Source organism: Bos grunniens, chromosome 17 (genome assembly GCF_055505025.1).
Source record: "Bos grunniens cultivar Pamir isolate PY7600 chromosome 17, Bosgru_T2T1.0, whole genome shotgun sequence".
NCBI lineage: Eukaryota > Metazoa > Chordata > Mammalia > Artiodactyla > Bovidae > Bos > Bos grunniens.
Window position 1 is genome coordinate 67,828,152 of NC_141181.1, and position 20,647 is coordinate 67,848,798.

The 20,647-nt window shown below is 55.6% G+C and overlaps 1 protein-coding gene across 1 annotated transcript in view; it reads right to left on the bottom strand.

Annotated features, from left to right (window-relative positions):
- TTC28 (tetratricopeptide repeat domain 28) overlaps positions 1 to 20,647 on the bottom strand; it is a 410,194-nt gene that overhangs the window by 21,222 nt on the left and 368,325 nt on the right. The window contains exons 12-13 of the mRNA XM_086348496.1: positions 12,957 to 13,097; positions 2,296 to 2,440 (exon numbers count right to left, since the gene is read on the bottom strand). Of these exons, the coding sequence (XP_086204622.1) occupies positions 2,296 to 2,440; positions 12,957 to 13,097 (286 nt within the window). The remainder of the gene's footprint in view (positions 1 to 2,295; positions 2,441 to 12,956; positions 13,098 to 20,647) is intronic.

Below are 20,647 nucleotides of genomic sequence, written 5' to 3' on the forward strand. Positions count from 1 at the left end.
TGGGGAGGGCCGTCCGGGAGCACAGGGCCGCCCCCTGCCCTGTGCCCCCTCGTGTCCAGGGTGGGGTGCACCCAGCAGCGCCCGGCACGTGTCAGTGAACACTCGTGGGATGAGACCAGCTCCTGAGGGAAGTGGGCCCACTGGACCACAGTGGGTCCCGAGAGAGGCTCCCCCATCTCGTTTCCTCTGACCGCCTCTGAGAGGTTTCACTCCATGTCTCTTTGGAGGCTGTCTGACTCTTTCACTGCATTCTAATGCCTCAGTCACAAACGAGAAAACTTTCAACATCAGGAACTGAACGTTTTCACCCTAAATGCCTCCTTCAAGACAAGACCGCACTGCTGAGGGTCACACCTATCCTCACGCACAGCTCCTGGGCACACGCATGTCGGGGACCAGACTTTCCTTCCTGTCAATCGTATAAAGCCATGACTTCAGTCACTGTTCCAATGCGTTTGGGGCTCGAGTCCATAAATCTTCCCTTCCTGACAGCCCTGGAGGAGCACAGAGGTCCAGCCACAAGCAACCACTAGTCCCACTGGCAGGTTCTTCATTCTTTAAGTCACAGGGCAAAGTCCTCAGAGAGAAAAGCCGACTAAAAGTCACAGGGCAGATTCAGAAGGGGACCCACAAGGGACAGCTCACGACTGAAGCAGCCCCTCCACTGGGTGGAGACGCTGTGATGGACAGAGGGAGGGGCTGCCCCCCACTGCCCCTGCCCCAGGACTTCTGCCTTCCATACAGGGAAGAGCCCCTCCAAGCTTGCTTTCTGGGGCCCAAAGGGGCACGTCCTCCAGCAAAACAACTGGCGCTCAGGTGCCGATCCCTTGAGGCACATCCCTGTACTTGGGATCTACCCAGACGTGAGCCGGGCCCAGCACCAGGCCGGGGGCCAGGGGGCTGAGCCTCAGAGCTGCCCCACAAGCCCGGTGGCTTCCTTCTGCACCCTAACCTCTCAGAGAGCTCATGGCTGCCGTCCAAGAGAGGTCACCGAGAACCCATTCACTGACGTGGGTCTTGGGTCTTCTGTTTTGCATCCAGACTAGACCTGAAAGCATCTCTGGGACCGCGCACCGCTGACGTTGTACTGAGCGCCAGCATACGCCAGGCCCCAGGCCAGCCGCAGGGACATGGACACAGCTCTGCTCGGCGGCAGGTCCTCGATCAGCCTCCACTAGCACACGCACCTGGCCCTTCCAGGGGCCTGTTACGAACTGGGTGTCTGTGTCTCCCCAAATTCATATGTTGAAGCCTACCCGCTCAGTGATGGTATCTGGAGGTGGGAGCTTTGGGAGATAATTCGGCTTAGATGAGGGCAGGAGCTCCAAGAGGGTCCCCATGATGGGGATAAGAGACCTGAGTGTGCTCACTCACTCTCTCCACCACGTAAGGACACGTGAGAAAGCGGCTGTTCTCAAGCCAGGAAGCGGGCCTCCACCAAGAAGCTGACGATGCCACGCACCCTGACGCGGGACTTCCAGCCCCAGAACCATGAGAAATCCAGGTCACCCAGCCGGTGGCATTTTGTTACAGCAGCCAGAGCTAATCCACAGTCGTGGGCAACGGCATCTGGCGGGCTCGTGCACGGCCGTTCAGATTCACAAGCTCCCCGAGCCCCTCAGCAGCCCCTCACCCGGTTAGAGAGCCGCGTCAGGACGAAAAGTGACATGCAGAGACCGAGGCCACAGAGCCCCTCAGAGGCCGCGCCCAAGCCCCCGGGAAGCACAAGGGCGAGTCTTCCGCTGGGCCCCGAGGTAGGGCGCGTCACCCCAGGGCAGGGGCCACGGGTCTGTTCTCACCAGGAAGGAGCCCCTGGCCTGAAGCTGCTCAGGTGAGGCCCTCAGATGAATGGTGGGCAGGGGAGCTGACGTGGGCGCATCTCCCACCCTGACTGCGGAGGAGATGGGGGGATGCGTGCACCCCTGGGCCCCGGACCTCCCCAGGTCTGACAAAGAAACTGGGAAGGAGCAGCGTCTCTCATGCACCTGAGACCCCAAGGCTGACCCGACTGCCAGCAAGGAGGCTGGCCAGGAGCCTAAATGCCTCCTTCAAGACAAGACCGCACTGCTGAGGGAACCCGTGTCTGCCCCTTGGCGCCCAGGACCCCATCTGCAGCCCAGCGGCCCCCCTAGAACAGCGTCCACGTGGGCGTCTGGAGGCTGACTGAGAAGCCCCGTGTCTGGAAAACCCCCGCTGTCTCAGGAGCCTGTTCTGTGTCTGGGGCGGGGGCGGGCGGTGCAGGGTGCTGAGCGGGAAGTGATGCATCCTGACACCAATGGCCGGCCGGGCACTTACCCCTTCCATGGGTGCCACAAGCAGGTCGTACAGGGCGCGGAGCGGCGGCCTGGCGAATGAGCTCTGCCTCCTGGGAAGAGAGGAGGTCCCGTCCTTGATGGGCGACGCGGTGTTGCCGACCAGGCTGGTCATGCTCTGGCAGCTCCTGGGGAGAGAAGGGGGGTTGAAGCCAGGAGGAGGCCGCCCTCCCCCTCAGGTATGTTCACGGACCCGCGGGCACAGACGCACCGCAGGCGGCCCAGCTGCACACAACATCTACATGGGCTGCGGAGTTTCTCTGCATAATCAAGTGTCCTGAAGCGCTGTTCAAAGCATTTAATTACATCCTCGTGTGGAGCGACTGGGCAGGCAAACGTGAGGACCATGAGAATTGGGGCAGCCGCCAATCTGCCAGGAAGACAGTGCCCCGAGATCCGTTAGTGTCCAGGGCAGGAGCCGCAGACACGAGGCTCGTGGTGGCCCCGCCGGAGCCCCAGCGCAGTCCAAGGGGCAGGTCAGTTCAGGCGTGGCTGCAGGGTTCTGTTTTGTTTTTAATGTATGGCCCATTATTTCTAGGCAAAATTTTATCAGTACGGACATTTTCAACCCCAAGGCCCCAACTTTCACACTCCTGATGTTAGGGGAAGCACACTGACTGAAACCACTTACCCTGGCCAGGCACCATAGTAAACATTTGCGTGAGTTATTTTGTGACAGGAGGTCCTGGTAGGGAGTGCAGAACTAACAAGCTACCGCCAACTGCAAGAATTCGGGAAAGGTCAAAAGGAGGTGTCACGTGTCCTTCCACCTCGAGAATCCTTCTTGCTGGCATCCATCTTGGCTGAGCAATGCATGCACCAGCAGAAGAACCCCGAGTCAGACTGGCCGGAGAACCCAGAAACTGGCCCTATCACCAGAAAACCCGAGTCTGCGAGCCGCGTGGCAGAGCGGCCTCCTGGGTTCCCTTATCCTGCTCCCCCCAGGGTGTCCCTTCCCAGTAGTCTCTTGCTTGGTCAGCGTGTATGTCTCCTCGGAGAATTCATTTCTGAGTGTTAGACAAGAGCCCACCTTGGGCCCTGGAAGGGGGTCCCCCTTCCTGCAACAGCGACACAGGGTGAGCGCATTCGCTGAGTCCCTGATTCACTGAGCAAATGCTTCCTGAGCCCCGGCCACCTGCCGGGCACTGATGCAGGCAAGGCCTGGGGGCTGAGAGAGGATGCAGGTGAGGAGGAGGAGAGACGGTGGGCAGGGAGACAAGCCCGTTTCCACTGCAAGCGCAGGGTGCCCTGCAAGTCTTGCTGAACCGGCCCTCCAGCCTGGTCTGCGTGGCCTCAGCACAGCCTCCAGTGACAGGCTCCACAGAACTAGTAGACAGTCAGTGGCCCCTCAACCTTGATTCAGACACTGCACGGTTCAGGAGTTTCTGCTACACATTTAAGACCTTAAGACAGAGAGCAGGTCTCACACCAGACTCAGCTAAGTCAGGGCTCTGGACACAGGACTGGTGGCTCTGTGGTTGTTACCAAAGGGAAAAGCAGAACACGCCCCAGCCCAGAAAGCCAGGGTCCTTGACCATCTAAAGAAATGATGTGAAAGGTTTATTTGCATTTTTGAGACCTGGCTCTATCCCATGGCCTTCCCCCAACCCTGCGGTGTTCTCAGCAACGTCCCAACTCTAAACCCTAGGGCCATGCCATGCCAGGCTGAGAGCACCCTCCGCCCTCACCTGCTCCTACAAGAGAAGGAAGGGTAGAGAACTCCAGGGTCTGGGAGCCCGCTCTTGGCACACGTCCGTCACCTTCACTCAGAAAACACGTTATCACGAGCGACAGGGCCCAGGACGTATCTTTGCCATCGAGCCAGTGAAGCACTGATAACCCTGGAGTGACACTCACAGGCTTGCTTAATTCCCTGGAATACACCACAAAGAGCATTGCTCCCCTGAAAGAGCGAGCATGAAACCGCGCCCCGGAGGAGACAGTCTGGCGCAACACGTGGTGGCTGTCACGGCGGCGTGTGCTCCTGCACACAGCCTGTGTGCACTCACACCCTCGGGAGCCCGAGCTGCCCCCAGGACAGCGTGGGGGTGGAGCGGGGAGCAGCCAAACGGCAGCACCCTCTCCCTGCACACCCCTCACTAGACACGTGTCTGCCTGGACTGTGGGCTGGTTACCCCATTCAGGCACCTGGTCTGATTAATCTGGCCAAAGACATCCAGGGGAATGCCATGTTTCCAGACAACGCTGTGTCCCCAAGTCCTAACGGGAACTGATGAGGCGCTCCCCAAGGCCCTGAACTAAACAGCTCCTACTGGAGACAGACCAGCTCAGCACCCTGAGCTTCCCTGCGTACCAGACCAACATGACTAAGCTGCACGGGGTGGGGGTCGGGGGAGGCAGGAGGAAGTGGGGGGCTGCGTGGTAGACAGACCATTTGCAAAAAGGGTAAATGGTGCAGGATGGGGAGGACAACGGTGAAGCATCTAGAACCTGGAGGTGCTGGGCATCTCCGCTGATAGGACAGTGAGTATGGAGGTCTGGGCAGGAAGGCCAAGTGGGCTGGGGGCCTTTTCTTGAACCCGGGAAGTGCCAGAGGCACCTACCAGGGCCCAGCAATGCTAACCCTCTCAACATGCATCACGCCCACGAGGTGCCAGGTGCAGGCCCACAGAGGGCCGACCTGAGGGTCCCTGCACTGGACTGTGGGGAAGGGGGTCCAGGGCACAAGACTCTCTGCTGGTCACAGAGCTGAGGGTAGGCTCTCAGGGAGGACCGCTTGCTGTGGGCTAGCCTGCCTGGAGACGAGGCGGGGAAAGCCACTCCAAGGCCAGGAACAATGCGGGGCGAAGCACTGGACAGTGCTTGGGACAGTGGGGTTGGCACTGATGGCAATGGGACAGTGGGGAGCCGGGGGCAGAGCACTGAGGGAAGTGGACGGGGTGGGCTGCAGGGTGAGCGGGCTGGGCGGCTTGGCCTCTGGGCTCCGGCCCACGCCCTTCAGCACCAGGCGTGCCTGAACAGGAAAACTCCACTAGGCCAGTTCCTTCCAAGGCTGATCAGAGAAAGGCCCCGCAGACTTCCCTCTTCCCTGTAGGCCTCTGGCGGGGCTCCAGAGCTGGGACCAGGCTAGAACACGGTGCCCCCACCCCTGGCCAGTTCAGAGGGGAAGGAAGCCGGTTGATGTCCCTGGTCAGGGCTGGTAAACACATGCTGGTTGTGGCACTGCAGCGGGGGTTTCGGAGGACACTCTCTGGGCATTGGCACACTTCCAGGGGCAGGTCTCGGGCTAGGAAACCACCCCCGCTCCTGCCCAGGGTCATAGGCGGGAGCAGCGGTTTCCTCACCTCTACAGAGCTGGCCTGGATAGACTGCAGTCAACCAGCTCCCTGTGTGTGCAGCTTCTGGTTTTTCTTTTTTTTTTTTCACTTGTGGCTTCTGTTTTTACTACGACATTTGACATTCACAGTGACCGAGGGCAGCTCTCGCTGGCCAACAGCACACGGCCACGGCCCAGAGCCCTCGCTGACCTGCCCGTTGTGGGGGCGGGGGGAGAGTCGGCCTCGCAGATGTTTGTCCCGCGGTCCCCTGGCTCCGAGCCCCGGCCGGAGTGGTTGACAAGTGTGAGCGGGTGTGTGGGATGGCCCGCTCCCTGCTGTCCCCCTTCCTGGCAACGTCACCATGGCCCAGTGACCCCCTTGCACTGCGGGCGCTGGGCCATGGGCTGGGGCCCCGGTGACTGACTGTACTGCTTCGGTTTCTGGGGCGCCTTTCAGCCTGGCTGACTTCTCTCTGCCTCCGCAGTCGGGACTCAGATGGGGAAAGAGTGCTCTGACAGGGTGGACGCATCCCCTGTGACAAGCGTGTGAGCTGCGGAAGAGGCGGCGCCCCCATCCAGGCTCCAGCCAGGCCCGCCACACCCACATCACTGCTCAGGAGGCGGGGCGGCCCCTCCCCTAGGGAAGAAGAGCCCAGCTTCAGAGAGGCCAGGAGGCTGCCGGGCAGGGCAGGGTCAGGGCTCCCACCTGCTGGGGAGCCGGTTTTTTTGTGTCCCCCCTGTCCTGAGGACACGCTGAGCCCCCTGCACTCACCTCTGCTCCCCACCCCACTTTGCTGTGACTTGACCGCGGCGGGCGGCCTCTCCCAGGCTCTGCGGGGCCGGGGCCACAGGAAGGAGGGCTGGGCTCGCGGGACTCGCAGCCGCGCGGCCACGTGGCTCCAGCAGGGGGCGCTGGCTCGCCGTCCTCGAGGCCTCGTTCGCTGCCAGGGACCCAGCTGGGCTAACTGACAGCCCAGCCCTCAGCACAGAGGGTTTTCTCACACCGCGCCGCAGTCTTTATCAGCTCCTTCCTTAGGTGATGTTCATTAATCTGCTTCTGGAAAAATACTCATTTTGTCTGCAGCATGGCCATCTGTGTGCTAACGGGATCGGAGAGAGACTGAGCGGTATCCGGGCCGGGAGGCTGACAGGCTGGGGGAGCCACCTGGGCTCGGCGCCCTCGGCGGGCAGAGCTGCGAGATGAGGAGTGAGGCGCCCCGAGCAGGGAGAGGCCGGGGTGGTTTATGTCTCTGGAACGATGACAAATGCCGGGCAGCCAGGGGAGCACGCGCGGCTCGTCAATCTCCCCGGGGAAGAAGAGATCTATTCCCCAGGCAGGGGATTTATAACGCAGGGCTGCAGAAGACCCTGCGCACTGGGACTCACTGGGGCTCACACGCTGACGCAGCCCCACCCGAGGCCTGCCAGGTGCCCGGGGACACTGGGGACACTGCGGGATGCGCACTTGGAAGTCTCGGCCCCAAGCGCCACTCTCAGCACCAGGCCAGCTGCCCTGGCTTCCAGTCAGGGCCCCGTGAAGGAGGGGAGTTGAGGGCACATGCAGAGCCCGCAGGGTGGGCCCCCCACTCCCACACACACACATACACATTTCTCAGGCTTTCAGTCAAGACGGGGAGCTAGGTGAGCAGCAAAAATGGAGGAGCAGGGCTCAGCCCTCCACAGGTGAGACTAAGCCAAGGGCCCCCGCCAGGCCCGAAGACCCCAGGGACGGAGGTGGCCAGCCTGGCCCTGAGGTCCCGTCCGTCCCGCTGGTCTCTTTGCTCAGAGGGAAGAACCCAAACCTAAGCTTGGCGCATCCCAGAGACTGGCAAGGACCAGGGCCCCACTGCCACCCGGGGGTCTCACACCACGAGAACAGGCCACCCACCTCTGAGGAGGGACGGGGACCCGGCAGAACACAGGGGAGCAGCGAGCACAGGGGGCAAAGGGGCGATTCATGAAAGCACGGAGGGGCGGGCTGACTGAGGAGGCGCAGGGCGGGTGTCCCACAGGTGCCCCTTGTACCCGGAGGTCCTCCGCGTTGCTCTCAATTCCCTGCCAGCACTCAGGTCCTTCCCACCTGACCCCGTGCACGTAGGGCCAAGACAGGAGCTGAGCCAAGAACACTCCCTGGGGGCCCTGCTGTCTTTTGGGCCACAGGAGGGAGGGGCCTCAGCTGGGGTGGGCCTGGCCGGGTGGACACACGCCCGTCCCTGGAAGCCTCTCATAGCCAAGTCTCGCCTCAGACCCCAGCCCGCCCCGCCACAGGTGAGTAAACGGAGACTCTAGGCCTGAGGCCCTGAGGCCCAGGGCAGGGGCAGGGCCTCACCAGCTCTCAACAGTCAGGCATCAGGAAGCTGGGAGCCCAGGGACCAGCACTGCCACAGTCTCAGGCCTTGCACCCTGTATGGAATGCTCGACAGAGAGATGCTGCACTGGGCATCCCGTGCAGTCTGCTCACAGGACGTGCCCGGGTCCTGGTGTGCAGGCCAGGGGGAGGAGGGTTGGGGGGAGGGGGAGACAGCGGAGGGGGGAGGCGGAGGTCCCCACAGTGCTGAGCTCCTTCCAGGTGCCGCCCACCTTTGCTCAGGCAGCTCCTCTCTGGCCCTGAGGTCTGTATCACACTTTCCAGTGGCCAGTTCAGGAGGCTTCCTGTCTGCACTCACAGCAGCAGGGTCCCAAGCTTTGGGGTCGGGGGTCCTGCTTCTGCTCCTCCTGAGTCCCAAGAGGCCCCAGCCTTCCTCAGGGGGCCTCCTGCCCCACATTTGAGGAGCTGGGAGCGGCCCTGGCAGACGGGGCCGAGTGCCTGCTCCACCGGCATCTGCTGCTGTGACCCACTGGGCTCCTCCTCCCCACCCTCGGCCCTGCCCGAGGCTCCAAACTCCCCTCCGGGCTCTGAACTGCATCCGCTGAGGGAACGGGAGCTGGCCGGCCTGAGATCTGAACAAGTGCCTGGATTTTAAGGTACCAGCAGAAAGATTAATTGATGAACCCACTATATTCAAGCAGCCAGTGACTCTCCACCAAGAACATCCTCACAAGAAGGCTGTCTCCTCAGGGGGGTGACGGCTGTCAAAGGCTGCATTTTAAGCACTTATTCAATAAGCTGTCGGCACTGTCTGCCTGCTCACCTCCCCAGTCACCCAGCGCCCGGCTCCCTGGCTGCTCCCTCCTCAGGGGGTGGGCTTAGGCCGAGACCCCCCTGCCCTTTCAGGGACACGACCCCTCTCAAGCCCAGGGACAAACCTGGGCCACGCAGGGCTCCTCTTCTCCTGCTCATGGGCTCTCCCAGGAAGGCTGGTCAAGGGAGAAACACGCACCACCAGGGAGCTGGGGACGGCCCTCCTGCGGGGACCACGGCACGGCCCACTCTGCTCTTTGCTCCATAGCCCAGTTGGGGGCGGAGGGGGGGTCACCTAGGAAAACCCGATGCCCAGGCCAGCCTCACACAGGCTTTGCCTGCTGACCCCATTAGGGGCCCAAGCTGGGCGTTGGGGGGACACGCTTACCATGCACTCAGGGACGGAGAGAAGAGGTCACTGAGTGAGTGGCCTGCCCAGCTGATGCTAACACAGAAACACCCTTTCCAAAGGGCCTTGTACCCATGGGTGATCTGTGGGTCCTGTCCCACACAGGACCTGTCCCCCTACAAACTTGTGGAATCTAATGAAGTCTCATTCATCTACAAAAAACCCCCAGAGCCAAATTAGTGTTGTACAAGGACAGAAGGCGCCGCCTCAGAAGTGGTGAGCTCTCGCTCACTGGAGGAGTTCAGGCAAAGGCTGTGACCACTTGGAGGGAGCCTTAGCTGGGTGGGATCTGGGAGCCAGAGCTCCGTCTTTGGAGCTGGCCAGACATGGATCCTAACACTGGCCTTGTCACTGGGCCCATGTGACCCGCCCATCGGGAAGGTCCATGCTGGAGCCACATGACATGGGCGCGTGGACCACGCACGGGGGCCTCTTTTTAATCTCTTCTTTCCCTTCTGGCCATGGGAGGCTGGTCCCCCAGGATGGTGGTGCCACCCTCTCTTCCTGCAGGACCCTCAGTCTTTGTCACTGACCCTCTTGGGGGAATCCAACCAGGCCGAGGAGTCTTGTTTGCCAATTCACCCTTTTGTGGGGGTGGTTGGGGTATTAGTTGGAGGTTGCAGAGCTGAGGGAGGGCTCTGGCCCCATCGTGGCCCCTCTCTAGAAGGGAGAACCTCGACACTGTTGCTCTCTGCTTGGGCTCCAACCACTGACATCTGGGCAATTACAAAGTTCCTTCCTACCTCCCATCACACACACTGCCAGAAGGGGAAGGAGCACAGACAGTGGTAACAGCAGTCAGAACCCTTCTGGGATACTGGTCCTAATGGGTCCTGGCTGGGTGCCCCTGCAAGGCCAGGGCACAGCCTGGGACCCAGAACCCCGGAGCAGCTGGCAGCATGTCCTGTTCCTCTTCCTCTTCCTCTTCCCCGCAGTAAAAGTGATCTGCTGACTGCCCCTAGGTTCAGACACACACACACACACACACACACACACACACACACACACTCTCATACATGTGCACTGGCGTTCCAGCCTTCAGCATAACTTCTCAAGCATTCTGCAAGACGAGGGGCAGCCCCCCTGCCCAGTGGGGGACCCCAAGGTCAGGTACTAAATGAGAGAAGACTCCCTGCTTTTCCTCCCTAGCAGTGCCTGCTCTGGGCTTAGCACGCCACTGTGTTTCCTGCCAAAGTGTAGAGGCAAGAAGGAAAACAGCGGTTGTGGTGACCTCAAGAACAAAGACCAAGCTGTGCAACGTGTGGAGGGGAGGGGAGAATGCTAAGGCCAAGTCTCGGCTGACTGGCATCTGCCGTGGCAGCCTCATCCCCAACCAGTCCAGCAAACCACCCAGAACAACAGGGCCAGCAGCCCGTGAATCACAGAGCTGGAGGGCCCTGCAGCGGGGACCTGGTGCTGCTACACACACGGCTGCTGCCACCTCACCTCCTTGGGCTTGGGGACCAGCACTCTGCAAGCCCCCACAGTACTGGGGTCTGCAGAAAAGCCACCTCTCAGCCGTCCCAGCCAGTGACACACCAGCCCCACCTCCTGGTCATGAAGGGGCAGAGAGAAAGGCCTGCGGGGACCCCACAAGGTCAGAGCAACTGGGAGGTGGGACCGGACACAGCCCTGCACCTGCTGGGTGGCAGGTCTCCACCCTCCCGGCCTGTGTGCCCCTCAGCTGCTAGAGCCACAGCTGGGCTAGAAGGTGGCAAGGGCCCGCGCCATCCTAACCAGGATACCTCTACTTCTGTGGGTCGCTAGGACGGACGGAGGCCAGCACCCCCTTCCTGGGCCTGTGGTTGACAGCAGAGGCCTTGGCACCCGGCCCCAAAGCTGAAAGAACAGTTTCCTCTCCTCCGACCTGCCCTCAGAAGCCTCTAGGAGGTCAAGACTGGAAAGGCGTGCAGAGAGGTGCAGGAGTTCCATTGCCGGCATCTCCTGAGGGCAGGCTCGAGGCTACAGGCAGGTTAGGCCTGATGAAGGAGCTGGGCAGAGAGCAGCTGGGCAGTGAAGCCAGATTCCCACGCTGCGGGCCTGGCGGCCCCTCCCAGCCTCAGGCTGGCCTGTCCTCAGCCTGGCCGCCAGCACTGACCACATTGTTTAAAGAACCACTGCTTAGTGAGCTAACCAGTGGTCCTGGGCTCACTGGACCTACCTCAGAGCTGCTCGGAGTGACGAGTGTTTTCTCAAAACAAGCAACTCCATGATACAAAATTCATACCCCTTCTTGTCCAGGGATGATGAGCTAGGACCCCAGGTACACCTGGTTTGACCCCTTCCTTGCCTAGTGCCCAAGGCCCTGGAGGAGGGGCTCCTGACCGCGGGCGCGCCTGAGATCAGGTCGGCCGCAGGTGCCTGGCAGTGGCCTCTGGCCTGTGCACTCTCTCACCCAAAAGACACGAGGTAGGACGGGAAGCAAAGGGCAGGTGAGGCCGCAACCTGGGGTGGTCAACAGCTGCTGCACAGGCACATGCACATTTCATCCCTTCCAAAGGTTATCCACCCACGTGATCCGGAGAATCCAAGTTTAACAGTGTCCTTCCCACTTCACTCAAGACGGCAGAAGGTCAGCATACGTACGAGCTTCCTGCACCTTCCAGAGCCTGGCACGTGCTGCTCATGCATTAGCTGCTGTAATTCCATGTAAGGGAACCCAGCCAAGTAGGAAGCTTGTTCTCACTTCAGTGACGAGGAAAAGGCTGACAGTGGTGAAGTCACCTGCCGCAGGTCCCACAGCTGACACGCAACAAGGCCAGACCCAGCCTTGCAGTCTTCACACCCTCGTTTACAACCACAGATCGCAGCACTGGCAGAGCCGAGATCGCCGGCCCCAGAGCCCGAGGAGCTGAGGCTGAGGATGGAGCCAGCCTCAACCCCATGCCTCCTCGTGCCTGGTCCTGTCCCTTCCAAGAAATTAGAGCCACGAGGGACACTTGCGAAGGGGGCAGGGCCGCAGAGGAAACTGGGAGTGAACCAGCCTGAGGTTTTGGCCTCCTGACAACCAAATGCCAGTCCCTTCAGCCCTGGCTCCTGGCTCCCATCCCATCTGACTCACCCCTGGGAAAGTAAACACACGTTTGTCACCCTGACAGCACAATAATGGGAGGAAACCGGGGCCTGGAGCAGGAGCACATGGGGCACAACGGTCACTCCCTCCCGCGTGCCCGCTGCCCCTGCCGCCCTTCAAAGGCAGGGGGCTCAGCGTCCAGGGTGTCTTTCTGGAAAGGTCTCTCCAAACCTGACTCCCAGGTGTTGCCAACCAGCGACAGCGGGAGAGGTGCTCCTTAACCCAAACCACCTCCCCTGTTCATCTGGACACAGCTCGGCCTGCACCCCCGGTGAAAAGACGCAGGGGCACACCAGCTGGCAATTTCAACCTTGGCTCATCTCAACGCCACTGAGGCCTATGGTCAAGTAGTGGAGACAGGCCCTGGTGTGGACGGGCTCCTCCCCAGCAATGCTGGCATCTGCTCACCTGGCCTCCCTCAACCTCAGGCCAGAAAGGTCCGCACAAGGGCCTGGCCGTGAGCTAGGGCAAAAGCTGGCCAGAGAAAAAGTGTGTGGCATGGCCCTGTGCGGCCTCTCCTGGCATCTGGGAGATCAGCCCTGAGGCCACGGGAGTGAGCAGCGGACTGTCCCCTGGGCCTCCCACCCAGCCATGGTGTACGGTCATATCAGGCCTGCCGCACTTCCTCCCCCGACCTGGAGGGGCTGCTGTGACCCCAAGGGCCAGAGCACCGTGCTCACCCCTGCAGACCCCCATCCCACCAGAGCCCATGCAGCTGGAAGGTCACGGAAGTTGCACCGCCTGGGAGGCAGGGCCACACGCACCTGTTAAAGAGGTTGTTGCGGCGAACCATCCGAAGAAAGCCAGTGGGGTCGGTGACCGAGTTGAGCCTGTTGTTCATCTCCTCGAACTGCTGGTCCATGATGTCTCCAGCTTCACTCTCGGTCTCGCTGCTGGCACAGGCCCTGCAGGGAAACAGCAGAGAAAGGTGCCGAGTGCTGCAGGCCTGCTCCAAGGCCCCGTCCTCGGCTCCAGCACGGCCCGGCTCCTCCCGAGTCGTCCCCCTCCTGCTCCCTGCGGTCCACCTGCTCATGTCCAGCACTGCCCCCTGCTGCAAACCCCTTTCAGGAAGAGGTTGTACCAGTGCCCAGGTTGCACTCCCTGCATCCAGCGTGTGCCCCACATGGACGGGGTGCAGGATGGCCCCTTGCTGAATGAACGGCACCACTTGCTATGTCCTGCCGGCTGGCGGGCACTCTGCCAGCACAGGGCTTGGGCAAGTGCACAGTGTGGCAGGAGCTCCGGTCCATTCCAGCTCGGAACCAGTAACTAAGCACCTGCCTGTGCCAGGCACCACACCAGGCAGGGGATGCACAGTCCCTAAAGGCACTTTTCCAGATGAGGAGACAGACATGCCCAAGAGTGGCTGCAAGGCCAGGCAGAGGGGGACTGTTTGAAATGTAGGCTTGAGAAATGTGGCTGATTGAAGCCCATTCCAAGGTCAGCATGAAGATGTTATAAGTTTTGAATTACTAAATTCGTATTTCCCCTTTGACAGACTGTGAAAGAACATCTCACAATGGGTTTTAAAGAAACAGAAATACTCAGGAGTGCCTTGATTCACCAGCCTGATTAAAATAACAGAGGGCATATTAAACGTGTGAGAGGCCAAGCAGAGGCAGCTCGAGCAGCCGCAGACAAGCAGAGGGAGTGCTGGCTGCCCCTGGTCCCCACCGTGACCCTGGCCACAGCACCAGGGGCTCAGCAAAGGCCGCTCCATGTGTGGAGCCCCGCCTTCCTTCAGCGCCCATTGCTTCCAGACTCTGGAAATGCAGAGTGACGTCCGGCTCACAGGCGACTCCCAGCCCGCACGGCAACTGTGTTTAAAGCTCCTGCTGCCTAAGGAGCGGGTGGAGGGGTAGAGAGCACTGGAGGCACACAGACCAGCCACGCAAGCCGCTCAGGTGCAGGAGAAGTGGCACCTGGGAAGGGACAGACCCGCTGCCAGAGAAAAGGGGCTTGGCGCACCGAGACTCAGGTTGAAGGTGAGCATGGCCTGCCTCCAACAGCCAGGCTGGTGAGCCCCTGGCGTCAGGATCAGAGAGAAGGGGATGACTCCTCCCCCGGTTCGTCCTGGGGCCGAGATGCAGCGTGTGACGCCACTTAGTAAACCTGAAGGCTCTACATGAACGTCAGCCCTGATGAGAGGGTCCATTTTACGTGTCAACTTGAGCGGGCCCCGGGGTGCCTGGCCCAGCGTCACTCTGGGTTACGAGACTGCAAGGGCGTTTCCGGGTGAGATTAACATTGGAATCTAGACTGAGGAAAGCAAACTGCCCTCCCCGGGTCGGTGGGCCCTGTCCAACCTACTGAGCATCTGAACCAGAGGAGAAGAGGGAATGAGAGAGGCCTCCCCGCCCACTCCCCTGGAGCTGGGGTGTGGCGCTTCCCACCTCAGACGTGGACACCCCACAACTTACACCACCGGCTCTCCATCTCTGGCTTGCCAACAAAAGACCTGGGACGTCTCAGCCTTCAGAGCCGTGTGAGCCAATTCCCCACAACAAAGCCCGTGTGCATGCGTGCCCTGTAGGCCCTGTCTCTCTGGAGAGCCCAGCAAGAGGCACCAGAGCCCTACTCAGCCATGCTCCTTGGAGAAGGTCACACCAACGCCCCGCCACTGGGAGGGGATCCCAGGAGCTGAGCCCCAGAGAAGTGCTGGGAGATGGATAGCCTTCAGGGACGGCAAAGAGGTGTGATCTCAGAGCCAGCTACTCTCCTTCGTCCCAGAACCACACCAATGGCTGATCAAGGCATTACTAGCCCAACTTCTTCCTGGCGCCCACAACTGAACCCGCCCTTCAAACCCAGCAGTGCCTAGCACACAGCAGGTGTACAAGGAAGAACGGTTGATCGATGCCAACACTGGGGAGCATCTTACAACATGCAGGGTATTTCTAGCCAGATGTGATTTCATCTGTACAGCAAGCCTGTAAGGCAGCTCTCGTCATCTTCTCTAGGTCTGGAGAAGCTGAGGAGCTAGCCCAGGAGCACTCAGCGGAGGAGCCAGGCCTGACTCTCACCCCTCCCCCTCTGAGGTTCCAAGCCTCTCGCACAGTCCATCTCTCTCTGCTGGGGTTTGACAGGGGAGGAAGGGAATGAAGACAGGAAATAAGAGGAACCAGGAAACTTCCGAGCACCTAAACAAATCACCATGCCTCCACCCTGCTGGAGAGCAGGGAACGAAGCTTTATTCCTCCTGCCACCCTACGGGTATCAGTTGACCAGGCCAGCAGCTGAAGGCTGAAAATGCTCCCTTGGGAGCTCTGAGCCCTTCATGGAGACCCTGGTAAATATCACTCAACAAGCTCTTCTGTCCAGGGACACATTTATCATCTGAACATGACGGCCTACTCGGAGCTGAGAAATCGGCTTGTCATTCGGTGCTTTGCAAAGGGGAGAAGAATTGACTGAACTGGTATCAGCCTCCATTATCTTGCAGCTCTGCTCTCACTGTCAACTGCGGACGGAGCCCTCAGAATCTCATGCTTAATGAGGCTGTTTCCTATTTCCTGACCCTTCAGAGTATTAACACCAAAGGGAAAAACAAACAGGTGATGTCACAGATAAGGGAATTTCCCATTTACAAAGCGAGCCTCATCTGTACAGCAGGGAGCCCGAGCGCCTTGCCATCAGTGGTTGTCATATCACAATCACAGCCTTCTCATCTCTCTAAGAGACTTTCTAGAGATGGCACAGCAGCTGGTCTGGTTCCATTCACTTTGATCCAACAAGGATTACTAACCGAGACCTACATAAAAGAGCCACAGAGGTCAAACAGAAGACAGTGACATGCCTTCAAGGTATAATACATCCAGTACGACCGGTGACTACTGGCTAAGGTGGGTTAAGAAGGAGGCAGGAGGGTATCAGCCTGGAGTCAAGAAAGGGAGGGTGCGAGAGCCCTCTGGAATCAGCAGCATCTGAGAGGCACTGGAAGGACAGCTTAGACAGGAAGGGACTGGGGTGGTGTGTGGGAATCAGGGGATGGAATGGTATAAGAAGGCACGGAGGTTACGAGAGTGGGGGGCTCTCTGGGGCCTAGGGACTAGCCCAGATGAGCTGGAGGAGATGGTAAGAGTGGCAGGGAGGAAGGAGAGAGAGGTGGAGGGCCTTGAACCTGGAAGGCAGTGGAGAGCTGTCAGTCCAGGCTTCTGGTGGGCTCAGGGCGGTTGTCTGAGAGGCAGTCAACTGGTCCAGAGTGGAGAACATGGACTACATGGGGAGGAGAGAGAAAGTCAGGTGGCTTTTAGCAGCACTGCTCAGAAGCAGCCCTGAAGGCCCCAGGGCCAAGCCCGAAGGAGACTGTTGGCCCCTCACACCTACTGGGAGCCCCATTCTCAGGAGTCACTAGTGTGTTAACACATCAATGTGCCTGGGTCTCAACACGCCAAGTGAGGCAAGCTTTCCACGGCCCTCAGGCTTGGAGATCTGGGTAGCAGCTCCTTCATCCCCCAAATCCCGTCTCCCTATAAATGGACATTCCTGGCTGTGACCCCATGTTCCTGGTTCCTCCTCATTATTTGCTCTCTACTGTCACCAACAATGGTTCTGCTTGTCCTGTGGTTGGGCCAACTTAACTCATGAGTCTAGACGTGTAAACTAGGGTGGTAAGGCAGAGAGTAAGAAAGTGAGAACTATCAGGAAAATATTACCAAACAGAGAACTTGTTTGCCTGAAACTCATTGAAGGAAAAGGATAAAAGACAACTAGCAGTTAATTTATAGCAGATGGGCCAGTGGTGGCAAATAAAGAAACTGCAAATAGGAGCTGGTCTTCAGTGGAAGAGGAATGGACATGCTGAGTCTGGACATGTCATTCATGGAACGACATGAAGAGTTTGGACACGCTGAACATGCAGACAGGACTCTGTGTTGGTGATGCCAAGTGTGCAGATACTGACTCTATTATTTAGATGGTCTTCATTCCAAAAGGGCTGGAGACTTAGAAATTCAAGTCTGGTGCTGAAGACAGAGCTTGGGACCAATTGTTTGATAGCTCATTCATTTATTTACCCAATAAATATTATTAAATATTTGTTATAAATATCCTGACATGCCAGGTTCCAGTTCCAGGTAAAACGGAGTAAGCACGTAACACTCCATCTTTCTGAATGAACGCAACTACACACTCTGTCTGGACCGCATGGAATAGGGTATCTGAGGAACACAAAAAGTTAATATCAGGCAAATGTGGGAAGAAGACCAGCATTCAAAATGGCACCAAATCACAGGTGAACTTCACATTCTTGCCTCTGTAGAATCCATCAGACAGGCCTCTCTGCAGCTCTCCCTTCTCTGTAGCCCCCCTTCTCTGCAGAAGTAGGCATCAGCATGAACAGAGAGCTCCAGGAGAAGCTCTCTATTTCCAGCTCAGAGAGACCAGAGGAAATCCCCCATTTTTCTTCTCTCATGTCTGTTCTCATGTTCCAGGCCACAAACAATCCTGTCAATTGACCTACTCTAAAATAATCGCTAACGGAAGAAGAAAAATGACATAAGAAGGCATCAGGAACATCAAGAAAGAAGGGAGAGTAAAATAAATATCAAATGTCTGAGTAAATACAATAGACTGTTCTTCTCCTCATGCCATCTCCTGGAGTTCTCACATAAGTAGATGTAGTATATAAGACAAATGCAAGACGGGGTTGGGGGGTGTGGTGGCAGAGGTTCCCATATGGTGATAAGACTTACATTTCATTCAAATTAATACAGTATCAATAGCAAGTAAACTGCAAACTATAAAAGTATATATGTATTATAATCTCTAGCACAATTATTTTTAAAGTTATAAAAGAGACATAGTCAAAGACATAGATAAATTAAAATGAATTTTTAAAAAGTTCAAAACTCCAAAATAAGGCAGGAATGGGGAAATAGAGGAATAAAAAACATAGAACCAACAGAAAACAAATATTCAAATATTGATATGACATACATAAACCCACACATATCAATAATTATATTAAACATAAATGGTCTAAATATAGAAGCTGACAGAATGGAATTTTAAAATAATCTAATTAAATGCTTCTACAAGAAAAGTCTCCTCAAATATAATGATATTAAAAGGAGTAAAGTAAAAGGCAAAGAGATAGACCATGCAAATATTATTCCAAAACAAAGCTTGATTGGTTATGTTAACAAGTAGACTTGTATACAAGTAGACTTCAAAGCAAAGAAAATTACCAGGGATAAAGAGGGACATTACACAATGATAAAGGGGCCAATTCATCAGGAATGCACAACGGTTCTAAACGTGTTTTCACCTTTCAACAGAGTTTCAAAATATATGATGCAAAACGTGACAGAACTGAAAAGTGAGGTGCATAAATTGAGACTTCAATGCTCTTTTCTCAGTAGTTGACAGAATTGGTACACAGAAAATCAATAAGATACAGAAGAACTTAACAATACCATCAACTAACTGAATATAACTGACATTCAGAGAAAACTCCACCCAACAAAAGTTCAATACATATTCTTGTCAAATTCATAGCAAGTATTCCCCAAGACAGACCGTACCCTTGGTCATAAAACAAACCTTAATAGTTTTTTAAAAATTGAAATCATGAAAAATAAGTTCTTCACCCACCATGGATTTAGATTTGAAAGTAAAAAAAACAGCAGGAAAGTCTCCAAACTTTTGGAAACTGAACAACTCACTTATAAATAACTGTTATACAAGAAGTCCTAAGTGAAATTAGGAAAATATTTTGAGCTGAACAAAACTCTAAGTACAACATAAAATTTGTGGGACATAAATAAAGACTTAGAGATACATTTATAGCCCTAAATGCTTATATTAAAAAAGAAAGGACTGGGACTTCCCTGGTGGTCCAGTGGTTAAGAACCCACCTTCCAATGCAGGGGGCGTGAGTAAGATCCCTCATCAGGGAACTAAGATCCCACATGCCATGGGACAACTAAGCTTGCATACTGCAATTAGAGAGCCCACATGCTGCGACTAAAGAAGCCCAAGTGCTCTAGAGCCTGTGCTCTGCAACAAGAGACGTCCACATGCCACAACAAACAGGCCATGCAGCCGAAATTTTTATAAAAGGTGTTGTGGGGGGGAGGGGCTGAAATGACAAGAAGGTGGATGTACCAGTACTCATGTCACACAAAGGCTACAAGGAAAGACAAAGGACACTATTCTGTAAAAAGATTAATACAAGAAGAGAATATTACACTCATTAACATACATGTTCCCAATATAGGAGTGCCTAAGTGCATAAAACAAATACTAACAGACCCAAAGGGAGAAACTGATGGGAATATAATAATAATAGGAGACTTTAACACCTCACTGATATCAATGGACAGATCTTCCAGACAGAAAATTAATAAGGCAACAGAGATCCTAAATGACACAATAGAACAGTTAGACTTAGTTGATATTTTCAGATATTACATCCAAAAGCTCAGAATACACATTCTTTTCACGCATACCTGGGTCATCTTCTATGGTAGACCACATACTGGGACACAAAACAAGCCTCAACAAATTTAAAAGGATAGAATTATTTCAACAATCTTTTGCAACCTCTACAGCGTGAAACTACATGGAAAGAAAAGACAAAAATAAGAAAAAATGATTATATGGAAACTAAACAACATGTTACTAAAAAACTAATCAGCCAATAACGAAATCAAAGAGGAAATTAAAAAAAATACCTCAAGACAATGATAATAAAAACATAACCACACAAAATCTATGTGATGCAGCAAAACCAGTTCTAAGAAGGAAGTCCACAACAATAAATGCCTTCCTCAAAAAACAAGAAAAATCTCAAATAAACAACTTAACCTACCATCTGAAAGAAATAGAAAAAGAAGAACAAACAGAACACAAAGTCAGCAGAAGGAAAGAAATAATAAAGATTGTTAAGAAAGTAAAAGAGATAAAATAACAATTAAAATATCAATAAAACTAAGAGCTTATTTTTTGAAAGGATAGGCAAAATTGACAAACCTCTGGCCAGGCTCACCAAGAAGAAAAGAGCAAGGACCCAATAAGCAAAATGAAAAATGAAAGAGGAGAAATAACAACAGATACTTCAGAAATACAAAAAAAGAAGAGAATGCTATGAAAAATTACACACCAACAACTTGGACAATCTAAAAGGAATGGACAAGTTTCTGGGAATGTACGTACAGCCTACCAAAAGTGAATCAAGAAGAAATCGATCATCTGAACGGACCAAACCCTATTAGTGAAATAGAATCTGTAATAAAAATTTTTTAAATCTCACTGCAAACAAAAGTCCAAGACTGGATGGTTTCACAGGGGAATTCCACTAAATATATCAATAACTTACACCAATCCTTCTCAAACTCTAAAAGACTGACGAGGAGGGAGCACTCCCAAAGTCATGCTATGAAGCCACAATCACCCTGATACCAGAACCAACACTACCAGAAAAGAAAATTACATGCCAATATCTTTGATGAAT